At 40.3% G+C, this 15,260-nt stretch overlaps 2 gene segments (V, D, J or C); both read left to right on the top strand.

Annotated features, from left to right (window-relative positions):
- The first annotated feature begins 307 nt into the window (after positions 1-307).
- LOC103127086 (immunoglobulin lambda variable 6-57-like) lies at positions 308-919 on the top strand. The segment is given in 2 exon segments: positions 308-380; positions 474-919. Coding segments are annotated over 2 exon segments (492 nt in total).
- A 13,082-nt stretch (positions 920-14,001) lies between these two features.
- On the top strand, positions 14,002-14,582 carry LOC103127082 (immunoglobulin lambda variable 6-57-like). The segment is given in 2 exon segments: positions 14,002-14,088; positions 14,200-14,582. Coding segments are annotated over 2 exon segments (429 nt in total).
- The last annotated feature ends 678 nt before the right edge of the window (positions 14,583-15,260 follow it).

Genomic DNA, 15,260 nt, shown 5'->3' on the forward strand with positions numbered 1-15,260 from the left:
TGGAGGACCCTGAGCACCATAACCTACACAGAAGCTACATATTTTTGCATTTCCAACAGAGGGCGCTCTGGTCTAGGCACCCTTTCCAGAGAGCTTAACAGTGAGCCCTCCTTTTCTGTTGCCATCCCAAGGGTGATGCCCTTCCTGTCTCTTAGGTACTTTATTGGTTAAGCTGGACTCCAGACTTTAGAAGGAGGTGCTTGTACTGCTTTCAGAAAGGGAAACATTTGCATGGAGACCTTGCGCCCCACAGATGAGGCTGACATAAATAAAGGGTTGTTGGGCTCAAGCAGGACTGTGTGGCCAGGAAGCAAAGGCTGAGGGCATCTCCACCATGGCCTGGGTTCTGCTCTTCCTCACCTTCCTGGCTCACTGTACAGGTGATGCTTGCAGGCAGTTCTATAGGGATATGCTCTGTCCTTGAAGCAACAACTGTTCTGTCCTCATTGACCTTTGTTATTTACTCTTTGCAGGCTCTTGGTCCCAATATACGCCGACTCAGCCAAACTCTATGTTAGGGAATCCAGGACAGAAGGTGACCATCTCCTGGAAACGCAGCAGTGGCAACATTGGAAACAACTATGTTTCCTGGTACCAGCAGTACCCAGGCAGTGCCCCCAGGAATGTGATCTATGCTGATAACATAAGGCCCTCTGGGGTTCCTGATCGGTTTTCTGGCTCCATTGACAGCTCCTCTAATGCTGCCTCCCTGAGCATCTCTGGGCTGCAGCCTGAGGATGAGGCTGACTACTACTGTCAGTCTGGTTATGATAGCTACTATATGCACATTGCTTCAAAACAAGGAGGAAGTGAGACCAAAACTCCTCATAGCCCTCCCTGCCTTGACAACTTCCTATTTCCTCACCAGGTCTGTCATGTCAGCTGTCCAAATATCTGTGCCAAATTCTTTGTATTTTAATGTTTTGCTTCCACTCTCCCAGTTTTGATAGATGAACTCCTGTTGTTTTCAGAATCACACATGGAGAAGATTTCACTTTTAAGCAGAGTGTGTATGCACTGTGTCATCACTGGTGCTGTGGAGGGTTATTGCTTGTGAAGGGACTGACCGTGCATTATAGGCTATACTACAGCAGTGTTGGATTCTACACATCACACACTGGTTAAGCAACCCATCTAAGTTATGATACATAAAGCCACCTGAATACATTTTTAGTTATCTCCTATAAAATATCATGCTAGTTTTAAATCCACTGGGTTAAAAAGGTCATGTTGTCAGGTACTACTTCACTTTTGATCTTGAGTTCTGGTTTTTTTTTTTTTTTTTTTGAGTTCTGTTTATATCTTTCATTAGTCTGGAGGTTTATTGTACCATCTCTCTACTAGAAAACCAGTCACGCAGTACTCAGATGTGGCCAGTACACAGTCTAAGCCAGTGTGTAGTAGAGTTTGGTTACACCAGCTGTGAAATTACTATTTTAAACTTTTCACAATAGGGCTGAGGGACAGCTTAATGGTTATGTAAAAAGTTGTTCATGCTTAAGACCCTAAACATCCCAGGTTCAATCCCCGGCACCACTATAAACTAGAACTGAACAGTACTTTTCTCCTTCTCTCTGTATATCTCTCATTAAAATAGACAAAATATTAAAAAAAAAAAAACCTTTGCACAGTGTATGTGGTAATATAACATCCATAGAATTCCCTTCCATTTTCCTTCTTCCTTCCTTCCTTCCTTCCTTCCTTCCTTCCTTCCTTCCTTCCTTCCTTCCTTTCTTTCCTCCATAGTTATCACTGAGCCTGCACTACGAATCTATTGCTCCTGGCGGCCATTTTTTCTGTTTTAGTGGATAGAACATAGAGAATTTGAGAGAGGAGGGTAAGATTTAGAGAGTGAGAGAGAAAGAGAGACACCTGAAGACCTGCTTCACCACTTGTGAAGCGATTCCCCGACAGGTGGGGAGCCAGAGGCTCAAACTGGGATCTTTGAGTGGGTCCTGTTGTTTTGTACTATGTGTGCTTAACCACTGCTCAATGGCCTGATACTTATTTTCCTTTAAAAATATTTTTAAAATTTATTTATATGAGAAAGCTAGAGAGAGCAAGAGTAAGAGTGAGAGACCAGAGCACTGCTCAGTTATGGCATATGCTGGTACTGGGCTTTAAACCCTGGATTTTGGTGTCTCAGGCATAAGTCTTTCACATAACCATTAGGTTGTTTCTTCAGTCCAACATTTCTGTTTTTGTTGTTGTTGTTCATTTATTTTCTTAACAAGAATTTTTCTTTCTCTTTTAAAAAATATTTATTTATTCCCTTTTGTTGCCCATGTTATTTTTTTATTGTTGTAGTTATTATTGCTGTCATCATTGTTGGATAGGGCATAGAGAAATGGAGAGAGGAGGGGAAGACAGAGATGGTGAGAGAAGGATAGACACCTGCAGATCTACTTCACTGCTTGTGAAGTGACTCCCCTGCAGGTGGGGAGCTGGGGGCTGGAACTGGGATCCTTGTGCTTTGTACCACCTGCACTTAACTAACTGCTGTGCTTCTGCCTGACTTCCAACAAGAATTTTTCAAGCAACTCCACATGTGTTAAAGTCTGGAAAACTAGAATGACCATGTGTCAATAGATTAGAGTTGGCATCATCTTAGGACTCATGTGTAGATTAATGAAGACATTATGTAAACAAGGAATCAGTGAACAAAAGCCACAATACACAGGGTGCAGGGAAGCAGTTTATTGGTGCCAACCCAGAATTACCTCACACTACAACTTCTGGGCCTTGAATTTCAGCCAAGATTTTTAAAAAAATTTTTTACATTTCTTAAATTATCTTCATTCATTGAATAGAGACAGTCAGAAATCAAGAGGGATGGGGGTTGATAAAGAAGGCAGAGACACCTGAAACACTGCTTCACCACTCACAGAGCTTGCAGGTTGGGACTGGGAGCTCAAACCCGGGCCTTGTGCATTGTAACGTGTGCCACCACCTGACCCCAGCAAAGTTTCTCTCTTTTTCAAAGATTTTATTTATTTATTAATGAGAAACATAGGAGGAGAGAGACAGAACCAGGCATCACCCCCGTACATGTGCTGCTGGGGATTGAACTCAGGACCTCATGCTTAAGAGTCCGATGCTTTATCCACTGCACCACCTCCCGGACCATGCAAAGTTTCTTTTTTATATTAAAATAGTACACAAAGAAAGGTTGGCTAAAGATTCATAGTTGTGTGTGCAAGGACCACAAGATGGGCCTTGTTAACAAAAGGGTTACATTCTGAAGGCCACACAAATACCAGAGGATGGAGGATGATTAAGTTTGGTGTTAGGATGCCATTGACCAAGCCAGATAGCAAACCAAGACAGACACATACAGAGTAATGATGTTCAAAGATTTATTCACACAGACACACATACAGGGGAACTCGACTCTGAGGGTTCACTAGCTGGGACCACTCCCTGTGCTGGGAACTTCAGGCAACTCTAAGACCCTCTGTTTAGACTCTTCAGGGATGGGGGTTACACAAGCAGGATGTCTTTACCCAAAGAATACAGATGCATATTATGTTTTAATCTTTACCTTGAGTAAAGCCAATGGAATATTCCACCCTAATCTTTATCTAAACAGTACACTCTAGTCTCTATTTATGGTGCCAATCTTTATCTCAGCAAAGCAGGTATTCAGAAGCAAACTAAGTGGGTCAAGTTGAACAGGAACTTTTAAATTTTAACTGTCACATAAACATTATTTTGCATGAGCATCACCCTTACAGGCTTAAACTAGTTATTGATAGCTGCCCAAATTGCCCAAGTGTTCCTGGGGAGAGGTCAGCTTGTTTCTCAACTTTTACTGCCTTTTACCTGAAAAACAAGTCTTTAAAATGGAGGACACACAAGAACCTCAGTGAAATATAAATTAGAAATATCATTTAGGAACAGATAAAATTTAAATAAAAGATGGATCTTGATTACTCTGGGTTGAAAAGTTGTTCAGCTGTTCATGTGATGAATTCCTAAAGACCCCGCTCTGAACTTAATGATCCTGTCCTGAGTCTGTGACTTTGCTGTAGTTTCTGTCCCTAGTATCTGTGTTGGGGAAGACTTTACAGCAACCTGAAGGGAGCCTATCAGGTAATTTCAACCAGAGAAAACACAGAGACATTTCTTCTCTCAGGGCAGGAAAACTTCCAGGAGGAAAATACTAGGAAAAAAAAAAAAAGAAGTTACATGCATTTTATTGCAGAGCTGAAGTTGACTTAGAGTCCTGGATCCAGCCAGGCAATTCAGAGTACCTTCACAGGAAATTGTCTTTTTTCCAGTTTCTCCCAAACCCCTGTCAAAACTTCATTTAATTTTTTTTTATTTGATAGGACAGAGAGAAATTGAGAGAGGAAAGGAAGATAGAGAAGGAGAAAGATAGAACCTGCAGACTTCTTTCACTACTTGTGAAGCATTCCCACTGAAGGTGGGGAGTGGGGTCTCAAACCCAGGTCTTTGTAGGGTTCTTCTGCATAGTACTATATGTGCTTCACCAGATGTGCCACTGCCCTTCCCCCAGTAGAAAAAATTTTATACAACACAAAGTAATTATTACAAAGCACCAACATTTTCACCACAATTAAGCTAATGCCTCAGGTCTCCCCTCCCATTTGTCAAGCCCAGAATAGGAAGGGGTTGGGCCCACAGTGAGAATGCAGAATCCCTTCCTTCAAGAAGTTTAAACTACAGGGTGTCCTCTGTGAAGCTCAGGACATAGAACCTGCATTTCACCCTCATCCTGCCTGCCTTTCCCTGATTACAATGAGGTAAGGGGATTTGTGAGACAAGGAACCTGAATCCTGTTCTCACTGTTCCCTGGGTCTGTCCTGGCCTCTACCATCTCAATTCAACTCTGAGTTCAATCTCTCTGTCTAGTACAGATAACAAGGTTAAGACTTTATATTTGACACTTCTCTGACCTCTGACCATACATGCCTGAGTCTTCTTCTTCTTTTTTTAAAATCTGTATTCTGTCTCATTGATCTATGTATCTGTTTCTGCCAGGCCTGCCGTCTTACAATAGGTGTGTAAAACAATTAGAAATGAAAACACCGGGCTTTTACCAGATTATTCTTTCTTAAGATTGTTTAGGGAATTCTGAGACTTGCTGATTGATTACAAATACCTTAGAGGCTGAGGAGGCAGCATAATGGTTATGCAAATAACCTTCCTGCCTCTGGCTCCGAGATGTTCAGTTGAATCCTCAGCACTACCTTAAGTAAGAGCTAAGCTGTACCTTGGTGAAAAAAAAAATCTATGAAGATTCAAAAGTTAAAATAGGCAAACAAAGGGGGCAGAGTGGTAGTATAGTGGGTTAAGTGCACATGGTTCAAAGTGAAAGGATCTGTGCAAGGATCCCGGCTGGAGGCCCCGGTTGCCCACCTGCAGGGGAGTTGCTTCACAAGCAGTGTGTCTATCTTTCTTTACCACTCTCTGTCTTATCCTCCTCTCCATTTCTCCTTGTTTTATCCAACAACAATGGCAGCAATGACAACAATAACAATAATAACAACAACAAGGACAACAAAGGCAACAAAGATGGTAAATTATGGCCTCCAGGAGCAATGGATTCATAATGCAGGCATCGAGCTCCAGCAATAACCCTGGAGGCAAAAAAGAAAAAAAAGAAAAAGAGGTAAACAAAACATGAAAAATCAAAACAATACAGGTACAGATGGAAACAGTTTGCCTGGAATAAAAGATGTGTGAGATAGAAGATAAATTCCTCTTGAATTACAACCACAATAGCCCAGGATGACTACAATATCTACATCTATATCCCTATGACAAATAGTAGTTGGCAACTGGTCATGTTGTCTGGAATAGACATTGTGCTGCCCCATAATTAGAGAGATAACAAATTAGGCAAATATGGTTGCACTTCACTTCGTGTAAATTGCAGATTACAATTTTTATGAAGATTGGGAATCTACGAAGACCTATTAAGAGTTAGACAATAAGTCTATAAAGTCATTGCTTTTAAAATAAAATGTTGAATTCCATGGGTTCATTTGCCATAGTGGTACTAGCATGATGGCCCTTCAGGTGTGGAAGAAACAGACAAGGCATGATTGTCAGAGTAAATTATGAGCAGAATGTAACACAAGAAACAACAGAATACTGGGATGTTGGATGAATGTCTGCTAGAATGTTACTTATCTAATTGTCAGTATGATAAGCATTTGTTAAAAAGATGTTCAACGTGGACCATTAAATGATAAATGAAATTCTAATCTCATCTCCTCAACCAAAAATCCACAGAGAACTCTGGTGAGAAAATTCCAGAAAGAGAGATCATGGATTTGTGAGTTCGATATCCACAGATGAGAGAGATGTTTCTGCTCTTTGAAAAGCAGAGGGAGGCTTGAATTGATGCTTGTAAGAGAAGCTTAATAATATAGCTGCTAAGTGTTCCTTTTCTGCACAAAGCTATTCCTTCTCCAGCAGATGCCTCGTGATTTGTCCAGTCTTTGTGATTGAAATCAATAAAATTACTAACTTAAGGCATAAGGAAGGTATGGTTGTTCTAGTTTATCATTCACAGGTCCTGTTTGGTCCCACGCTGAGCAGTTAAACCCCTCTCATCTTTGTACTCCTCATAATAATACAAGATGAAACATGGATTGCAGCAGTCCAACACCCTGAATATGCCATGATTGCCACCTAGGTAGGAGCCACTTGAACTTGGGGACACGTCTGTAAGTCTCTTTTCTGAGCTTCCCTGAGTGAGGCACATCTCTGGGTTAGACACAGATACTAGACCACAGGTCTTCAGGCTAACAGGGCCTTATCTGATACCCAGTGATGGTACCCACACTCTGGGTGGTGAAGGCAGAGATTTCAGGGGTAACCCTAGAATCACTGAAGATTTGCTTATTTATCCTATGCTCATACAGACTGTACATTTTGTCCATGTCTATAATAAGAAGTGAGGAATGGTTGTTACCCCAGCAGGAGTTTGGGACTATTAGCATACAAATGACATCACCTTGAAGCAGGACAGACAGAGAAGGAAATGTATAAAAGCATAGGACTTTGAGCAGGTCGCTTTTTTTGGGCAGCTGCTTCCTTTCCTGGTCAGAAGCATCTCAGCAGAGGGGTGCCAGGTAACTGCCATGGCTACTTCTCCTGGCAACTGGACATGTGTGACTCTGCTAGCTGGTAAACTTTTAGATCCCTTTACAGCCATGAACAACCTTTACCAGAGCTGATAATTGTTTATCTTATGGGAGTAAATATTTAATAACTATACTCAGACTTTATGGACCTGTTGTACTCTTAACCCTTGATGATAATTGCTTGTTTTGCCTTTTACCTGTTTCACCCTAGTAAACATTGTATTGTTTAAACCAGTTCTCAGCTCCTCGCTGTGAATTCTTTTGCAAACCACAGCAGCCACCACAAATCCTTTTAAATTTAAAATTACAACAAATTTTTCCTTTCAAATAAAGTAAAAAGAAAGAAAAAAGGAAAATAAAAATGACTGCCAGTAGCAGAAGATTCATAGTGCTAGCACTAGGCCCCAGGGATAACCCTGGTGGCAGAAAAAAAATTATATATATAATTGTTGAGGTTGTACTATGTGTTATTGTTAGCAAGCAAAAATCAAACCACCATCCACTGCAAGGAAGCAAAAGATGTTTATTCACAAATTCGAATCTGGGCCGAGTGGTGACTGACAGCAGTCTACCAGCTCGACCCTGAACAAAGCTCAAACCACACAATTTATAGGAATTTAGACTACACTCAGGGAGGGGGAACACATCACCTTATCAGCCTATATCTAATAACATGCTATAGAAAACGCAAAATCCAATCATTTCAAACTTAGCAAAAGCATGATCCATTCAAAGCAAAGCGCGGGCTAGTTTCAAACATTGTAAAATCACACAACCAATAGAATCTAGCCAGGTAGGGTCACCACATCTCCCCACCATCAGCTGCCCCTTCCTAGAAAATAATTTCCTAGTGCAAAGGCCCTGATGAGCTCTGCCTGTTTGTAGGGTCTTGGTAAACAACCGGTGGCTTACTGATTCTTGGTAAACAACTGATGGCTTACTGATTTTTGGTAAACAACCGGTGGCTTACTGATTAGGTCCTATTCTTCAAGGGGGAAAGGGCAGGGAATTTTCCATCTCACACTACAAGCAACTTATACTAAAAAGAACTTAAAAACTTCTGCATAAAAAGGGAACTTCAAGGCTACCACCTTTTACAGTTATGATGTGTGTGATTCAGTTGAGCTATTTTCTATAGTTATTAGTAACTTCCTCATTGTGCATTAGATATAAAGTAGTTAATTCTTATTTGTGATGATGTGCCTCTGCTTCAACCTTAATAGATATTCAGTGATACAAATTTTGGGCATTCACTCTGAGCTTAAGTGAAATCTACCTCTCCTTCACGCACACCAGACAGAGGAGGAACAGGTATAGAGACCAAAAGAGTGGACAGGGTCTGAGAATTTCTTTCTTTTTTTTACATACTTATTTTATTTATGTATTCCCTTTTGTTTCCCTTGCTGTTTTTTATCATTGCAGTTATTATTGTTGTCATTGTTGCTGGATAGGACAGAGAGAAATGGAGAGAGGAAGGGAAGACAGAGAGGGGGAGAGAAAGATAGACACCTGCAGAGCTGCTTCACTGCCTGTGAATCAACTCTCCTGCAGGTGGGGAGCCAGGGACTCGAACCGGGATCCTTACACTGGTCCTTGCACTTTGCACCACATGCACTTTACCCGCTGTGCTACCGCTCGACTCCCCGGGTCTGAGAATTTCTAAGGTCAGAGCAGAAATATTCCAACAAGAGGAGAGACTGTATGTTCAATGAGAAGGAGGCTGAATCAAACCATAAAACCACCTTAAGGGGAAGCAAATTTCTGAATGTTAATTCAGGCAGCAGTGAAGAATCATTGAAGTGGTTTAGACTAGCAGCCTCATCAGAGTGACTTGCCAGATATGAAATCATGAACCAGGGCATAGGAAATTTAATAGGATCATTTTTTTGTTGCTAAGTTTGCTGAATGGGAGTGAATTATAGGTATATTCTTCTTCAGATTTAGTGTTTTCATAAAGAAATGCCACTGATTTTTGTACATTGATTTTTGTAGCCTGACACCTTGCTATATTGCCAAATAACTTCCAATAGATTTCTGCTGGATTATTTAGGGTTTTCTTTGTATACTATCATACCATCTACAAATTTTGAGAGCTTGACTTCTTCCCTTCCAATTTGTACCCGTCTGATTCCTTTCTCTTGCCTGATTGCTTTGGCAAGAACTTCCAATACTATGTTGAAGAGTAATGGTAATAATGAACAGCCTTGTCTAGTCTCCTATCTGAGTGGAATGCTTTCAGCTTCTGTCCTTTGAGTATGATGTCAGCTGTCAGTCTGCTGTATATGAACTCCACTATCTTGAGGAATTTCCCATCTATTCCCATTTTTCTAGTGTTTTGAGTATGAATGCATATTGAATTTTGTCAAAGGCTTTTTCTGCATCTATTGAGATAATCATGTAGTTTGGGTTTTGCTTTTATTGATGTGTTGAGTGACATTGATTGACTTACTTATATTGAACTAGCCTTGCATTCCTGGCATAAATCCCACTTGGTTGTGATGAACAAACTTTTTGATATACTGCTGTATCCAGGTGGCTAGGATCTTGTTCAATATTTTGGCATCTATGTTCATCAGAGCTATTGGTCTGTAGCTTTCCTTTTTCTGTTGTGTTCCTATCTGCTTTTGGTATCAGGGTGATGTTGGATTCATAGAAGGTGGAAGGGAATGTTCCAGTTTCTTTGATCTTTTGGAAGAGCCTGAATAATATAGATACTAACTGTTTCCTGAAGGTTTTGTAGAATTTGTAAAGCCATCTGGCCCAGGACTTTGGTTGTTGGGAAATTTCTTGATACCTGTTTTTATTTCTTTGTCTGTGATTGGTGCATTTAGGTTCTATAGTTCTTCTTGCTTCAGTTTTGGAAGGGTGTATATTTGTAGGAATTCTTCCATTTCTTCCAGATTCTCTAGCTTTGTGCCATATAGTTGTGTGTTGAAACTTCACATGATTTTTTTTTTTTATTTAGGTGGTGTGCTATCTCCTTTAACATTTACACTTCTATGTACTTGAATATTCTCCCTCTTTTCTTAGTGAGTCTGTCTAGTGGTTTGTCACTTTTGTTTAATTTTTCAAAGAACCAGCATTTGGCTTCATTGATCTTTTGTACGGTTCTCTTGTTTTTGATGTTGTTTAATTCTGCTCTAATTTTAGTGATTTCATTCCTTCTGGTTTCTTTACGGTTCCTTTGTTCTTCTTCCTTTAATTCCTAAGGCATGCATTCAGGTTGTTTATTTAAGCTTTTTCTTTTTCTCTAATGTGTGCTTGTATGGCTATGTGTTTTCCTCTGAGTACTGCTTTAACTGTGTCCTAAATACTTTGATAGCCTGTTTCTTAATTTTCATTTGCTTCAAGGAAAATTTGAATTTCTTGCTTGAATGCCTCTTTGACCCAGTGGTTATTAAGCAGTATGTTGTTGAGTTTCCAAATTTTGTGACTTTTAGTAATTTTATGTTTGTTGTTGAGTGTTAGCTTTACTCTACTGTAGTCTGAGAAGATGCTTAGGATGATTTCAATGTTCTTGAACTTGTTGATACTGTCTTTGTGGCCTAACATGTGGTCTATCCTTGAGCATGTGCTGCATAGATTTGAAAAAAATGTGTATTTCAGTTTCGTGGGGTGAAGAACTCTGAAAATGTCCAGGAGGTCTAGTCTATCCCTCTATTTGATTAACTCTCTTTATTGATTCTCTGCTTAGTTAATCTGTCTAAGTGTGAGAGTGGGTTGTTGAAGTCCCACTATTATTGTATTACCATTGATGTATTTTTGTAGCTCTTTCAATAAGTGATGTATTTAGATGGGCCCTTATTGGGTGCATAGATGTTAGTAATTGTTAAGTCTTCTTCATTGATTGATTCTATGATCATTTTGTAATGGCCTTTCCTATCTTTTATTACTTTATTTAATTTAAAGTCTATTGTGTCAGAGATGAGAATGGCTGTTATTACTGTTTTTTGTGGTCTGTTACCCTGTATGATAGTGTTCCATCCTTTCACTTTAAGTCTGTTTGTCTTGTTCTGTCAGGTGGGATACTTGCAAGCTGAGTATGGTTGTGTTGTGTTTTATGATCCATCCTCCCACTTTGTGCCTTTTAATGGGTGAGATTAAGCCATTGACATTTATTAATATTAGGGATTTAAGGATTGTAATGCCATTATTCAGCAATTGTTAATTTGCCCTGATATATGACAAGTATTATGGTGATTCGCTTGTTTATAAGAGGTCTTTTAGAACCTCTTTCAGAGCTGGCTTCATCATAGTTGCCTCCTTTAACTGTTGCCTGTCTGAGACTTCTTGATCTCTCCATCTAATCCTAATGAAAGTCTAGCAGGATATATTATCCTTGGGTGAAACACTTTTTCATTGAGGGCTTAACAGATATTCTCTTCTGGAATTTTGAGTATGAGTGGAGAAGTCTATTGATAGTCTTTTGGGTTTTCCATTGTATGTGATTTTTTATTTTTCGCTTGCAGTCTTTAGGATACTTTCTTTATCCTTGCTTCCTTCCATTGTAACTATGAGGTGTCTTGGTTTTTTTCAGGTCTTGAGACTCTCTGGACATCTTGAATCTTAATGCTCTTTCTGTTGTTTAGGGCTGGGAAGTTTTCTATTATTTCCTCTAGGATGTTTACTTCCCCTTCCTCTCTTTCTCCTCTGGTAGGCCAATTATGTGAATGTTACTTCTTTTGAGATCATCCCATATGTCCTTGTTGTTTTCATTGTCTCTCAATCTTTTTTTTTTTTTTTTTTAGCTCTTTTACCCCCTTCTTAGCTTTCTCTAGGTCATCCTCTGTCTGGCTAATTCTTTTTTCTGCTTCTTTTAATCTGATTTCCATTCCCTTGGATTCCTTCTTCAGTTCAGTTATAGTATTAGCTTGTTCTTCTAGTTGTTCTTTTAGCTTATCCATTTCAGCTTTCAGTTCTCTAATTACATTGAGGTAGATAGTATTTTCCCTGAAAGTCTTATCTGTTATTTCACTAATTCTGATAGCCTTTCCCTCAATAGTTGTCCTCCCAGTACATGTAGCACACCCATCACCTATCATTGGAAAAAGTAGCAACAGCTAAGTATGCTGAACCGGAGAGGAGGGAAAAGAGACAAGCACAAATAATAATAATGATAGAATCAAATTAAATAAAAATCCCTAGCAGTCATTCTGCAGATTCGGCCAGTATGGATTAACTCCACATGGCCTCATCTCCTTCCTAAACCAAAGTGAAAATAAGCAATTTCAAGAGGTAACTATCAGGCAAACTCAAGTGTTAGTGGAGAAACAGGTATTTTACACAAGGCAAGACAGAGGCCCTGATTGGTCAGGTCTTCTGTCACTCAGATAGGGCTCTAGCTGCCTTCAGTGTCCTTTGAATGATACTTATTGGAATGACACCCCTACTGCTACAGGAATCTTGATAAAGAAGTTATATCTACAGGAATCCTAACAGGAGTAGCTGGTGTAGGGGTTGGGAATTAGCAAAACAGAAAAATTCCAGCCAATCTCCCTATTTCCTTTGCACTTTTTGGGCCTCTCTATGCCAGCCCACATATGGATTATAGGACTCTTTTTTAGTTCCTGTCTGTCCACTCAGTGTACCCTTATCCCACTACTGACCCAGAACTCCTATGCTCACCCAAACTTTCCAGTTTTGAAGCAGCTTCCTTGCAGAGCTCAATTCAGGTGTTGTCTCCAAGTTGCCATCTTGGCTCCGCCCCTATTTATATAATTTTGATAGAGCACAGAGAGATTGAAAGGGGAGGGGAGAAAAAGTGATTCCTGTAGACTGCTTCACCACTCCTGAAGCATCCCAAATGCTTATGAGGACAGAGGGCTGGAGCACTGGTGAACACTCATGATATAGGGTGCTTTCAGCTGGGTGCATCATTTTCTGACCCCTGATGTTTAATTTCTAATCTTTCCTGCTTTTCTTTTTTAAAAATATTTATTTATTTATTTATTCCCTTTTGTTTCCCTTGTTGTTTTATTGTTGTAGTTATTATTGTTGTTGTTATTGATGTCATTGTTTTTGGATAGGACAGAGAGAAGTAGAGAGAGGAGGGGAAGACAGATAGGGAGAAAGAAAGATAGACACCTGCAGACCTGCTTCACTGCCTGTGAAGTGACTTCCTTGCAGATGGGGAGCCCGGGGCTCGGACCCTGATCCTTACACCAGTCCTTGTGCTTAGCACCACCTGTGCTTAACCCGCTGAACTACCATCCTACTCCCTCCTGCTTTTCTTAATTGAGACTTCAAAGTAAATTGCCCCCTGATTGACACACAGGATTCCCCTTCCTGCAGCCCCAGAGAGTTTATGCTTTGTGGCTTCTTCTTGTGCTGAAATGTGTTTTCAGTCCTAAGGTTCTTCCCTCTTCCCATTTAAGTGGCTGGATACTCTGTAAGTGAAGTGCCCACAGATGTGTTCCATGATGTCCCTCTTGATGTCATGCCACCATTTCCTTCCATAGAAAGCCTATTCACATTGTGATACTGAACAAATTAAAAAAAGCAGTTCAAAATGTCATGGTCCATCCGAGTGTTAGAAAGGCTTAAATAACAGAATACTGTGCTGAGATTTTTGAATATGGGTCTCAAAATGAGACTGGAGGGACCTTGAATATAATCATGTGCTCAAGAGTTATATATATTTTATGTGCACCAGAGGGTGCTATGGTATGACCATCTGCTTCTGAGCTTCTGTAGTTCTCAGCACTTCTGCTTTCATTGATCTGAGGCCTTTATAGTCTGTCAGGATTCTATTTTTTACTTAGCCTGTAGTGCTGACATAACTAGAAGGTGGTGCTTGCACCACCTCCAGCAAGGGGAACATTTGCATGTTGGCTTTCCACTCCCTGGATAAGGCTGACATAAAGGGTTGTTGGGCTCAGGCATGGCTGTGTGTGTGAGAAAGGAAAGGCTGAGGGCATCTCCGCCATGGCCTGGGATCTGCTCTTCCTCACCCTCTTGGCTCACTGCACAGGTGATGCCTGCAGTAGATTCTGGGGGACAACTGAGTATCATCTGGGACTGTGATATCTCCTTGGAGCAGGATCTGTTCTGTCCTCTGATTTTTGTTGCTTTCTTCTCACAGGAACTTTGTCTCAATTTACACTGACTCAGCCCAGCTCTATGTCTGGGAATCCAGGACAGAAGGTGACCATCTCCTGCAAACGCAGCAGTGGCAACATTGGAAGCAACTATGTTTCCTGGTACCAGCAGTACCCAGGCAGTGCCCCCAGGAATGTGATCTATGAAGATAACAAAAGGCCCTCTGGGGTTCCTGATCGGTTCTCTGGCTCCATTGACAGCTCCTCCAATGCTGCCTCCCTGAGCATCTCTGGGCTGCAGCCTGAGGATGAGGCTGACTACTACTGTCAGTCTTATGATAGCAATGATTATCACACAGTGCTTCAGACCCAGGGGGAAGTGAGACAAAAACTCCCTGAGCACCTTCCTGTGTTTATTCAGCCCTGAGTCTATCCCCAGAAAGTAGATTTCTCTCCTCTGCTTGAGATAGCAGGGTCTTTTCACAAATTTCTTCACTGCCTTCTTTTTTCCATCTGTACTTCTCTCTCTCTTTTTTCGTTCAATTTTCTAACAAAACTTCACTTTAATGAGAAGTGGTCATTCCCACAATTGATAAATCAGTCAAGGTGCTGTGAATGTTAAGCTCAGAAACTACACTTAATAATAGAGTCCATTTTTCAGTACTGTGTTTCCTGATTTCAAACCATACTTTAAATCAGTACTAATAAAAGTTAGTTGGAGCAACAATTAAAGGAATTGAATGAAATGTACTATAAAGCCAAAAAAACATTTCCTCTCATATAGGAACATATAACTCAATAAAAATTAAAGAGTCTTTTACATAGTGAATGAAACTAAAGTAAAAACAAAAAAGTCAGAATGTTAACTGGAAGAACACATTTATACATCACATATCTTACAAAAGGTTTGAAAGCCAAAATACATATAAAACTCACACAACTCTAAAATAAAAGCACAAAGAATCAGGACCAGGTACTGTTGCACCTGGATAAGTATACATTACAGTGCACAAAGACCCTGGTTCAAGGTTTTGGACCCTATTTGCATTGGGAGGATTCCCAAACAATGAAACAGTGATGCAGATGTATTTATATCTTTCTCCCT

The sequence above is a fragment of the Erinaceus europaeus genome, chromosome 6 (genome assembly GCF_950295315.1).
Source record: "Erinaceus europaeus chromosome 6, mEriEur2.1, whole genome shotgun sequence".
Taxonomy (NCBI): Eukaryota; Metazoa; Chordata; class Mammalia; order Eulipotyphla; family Erinaceidae; genus Erinaceus; species Erinaceus europaeus.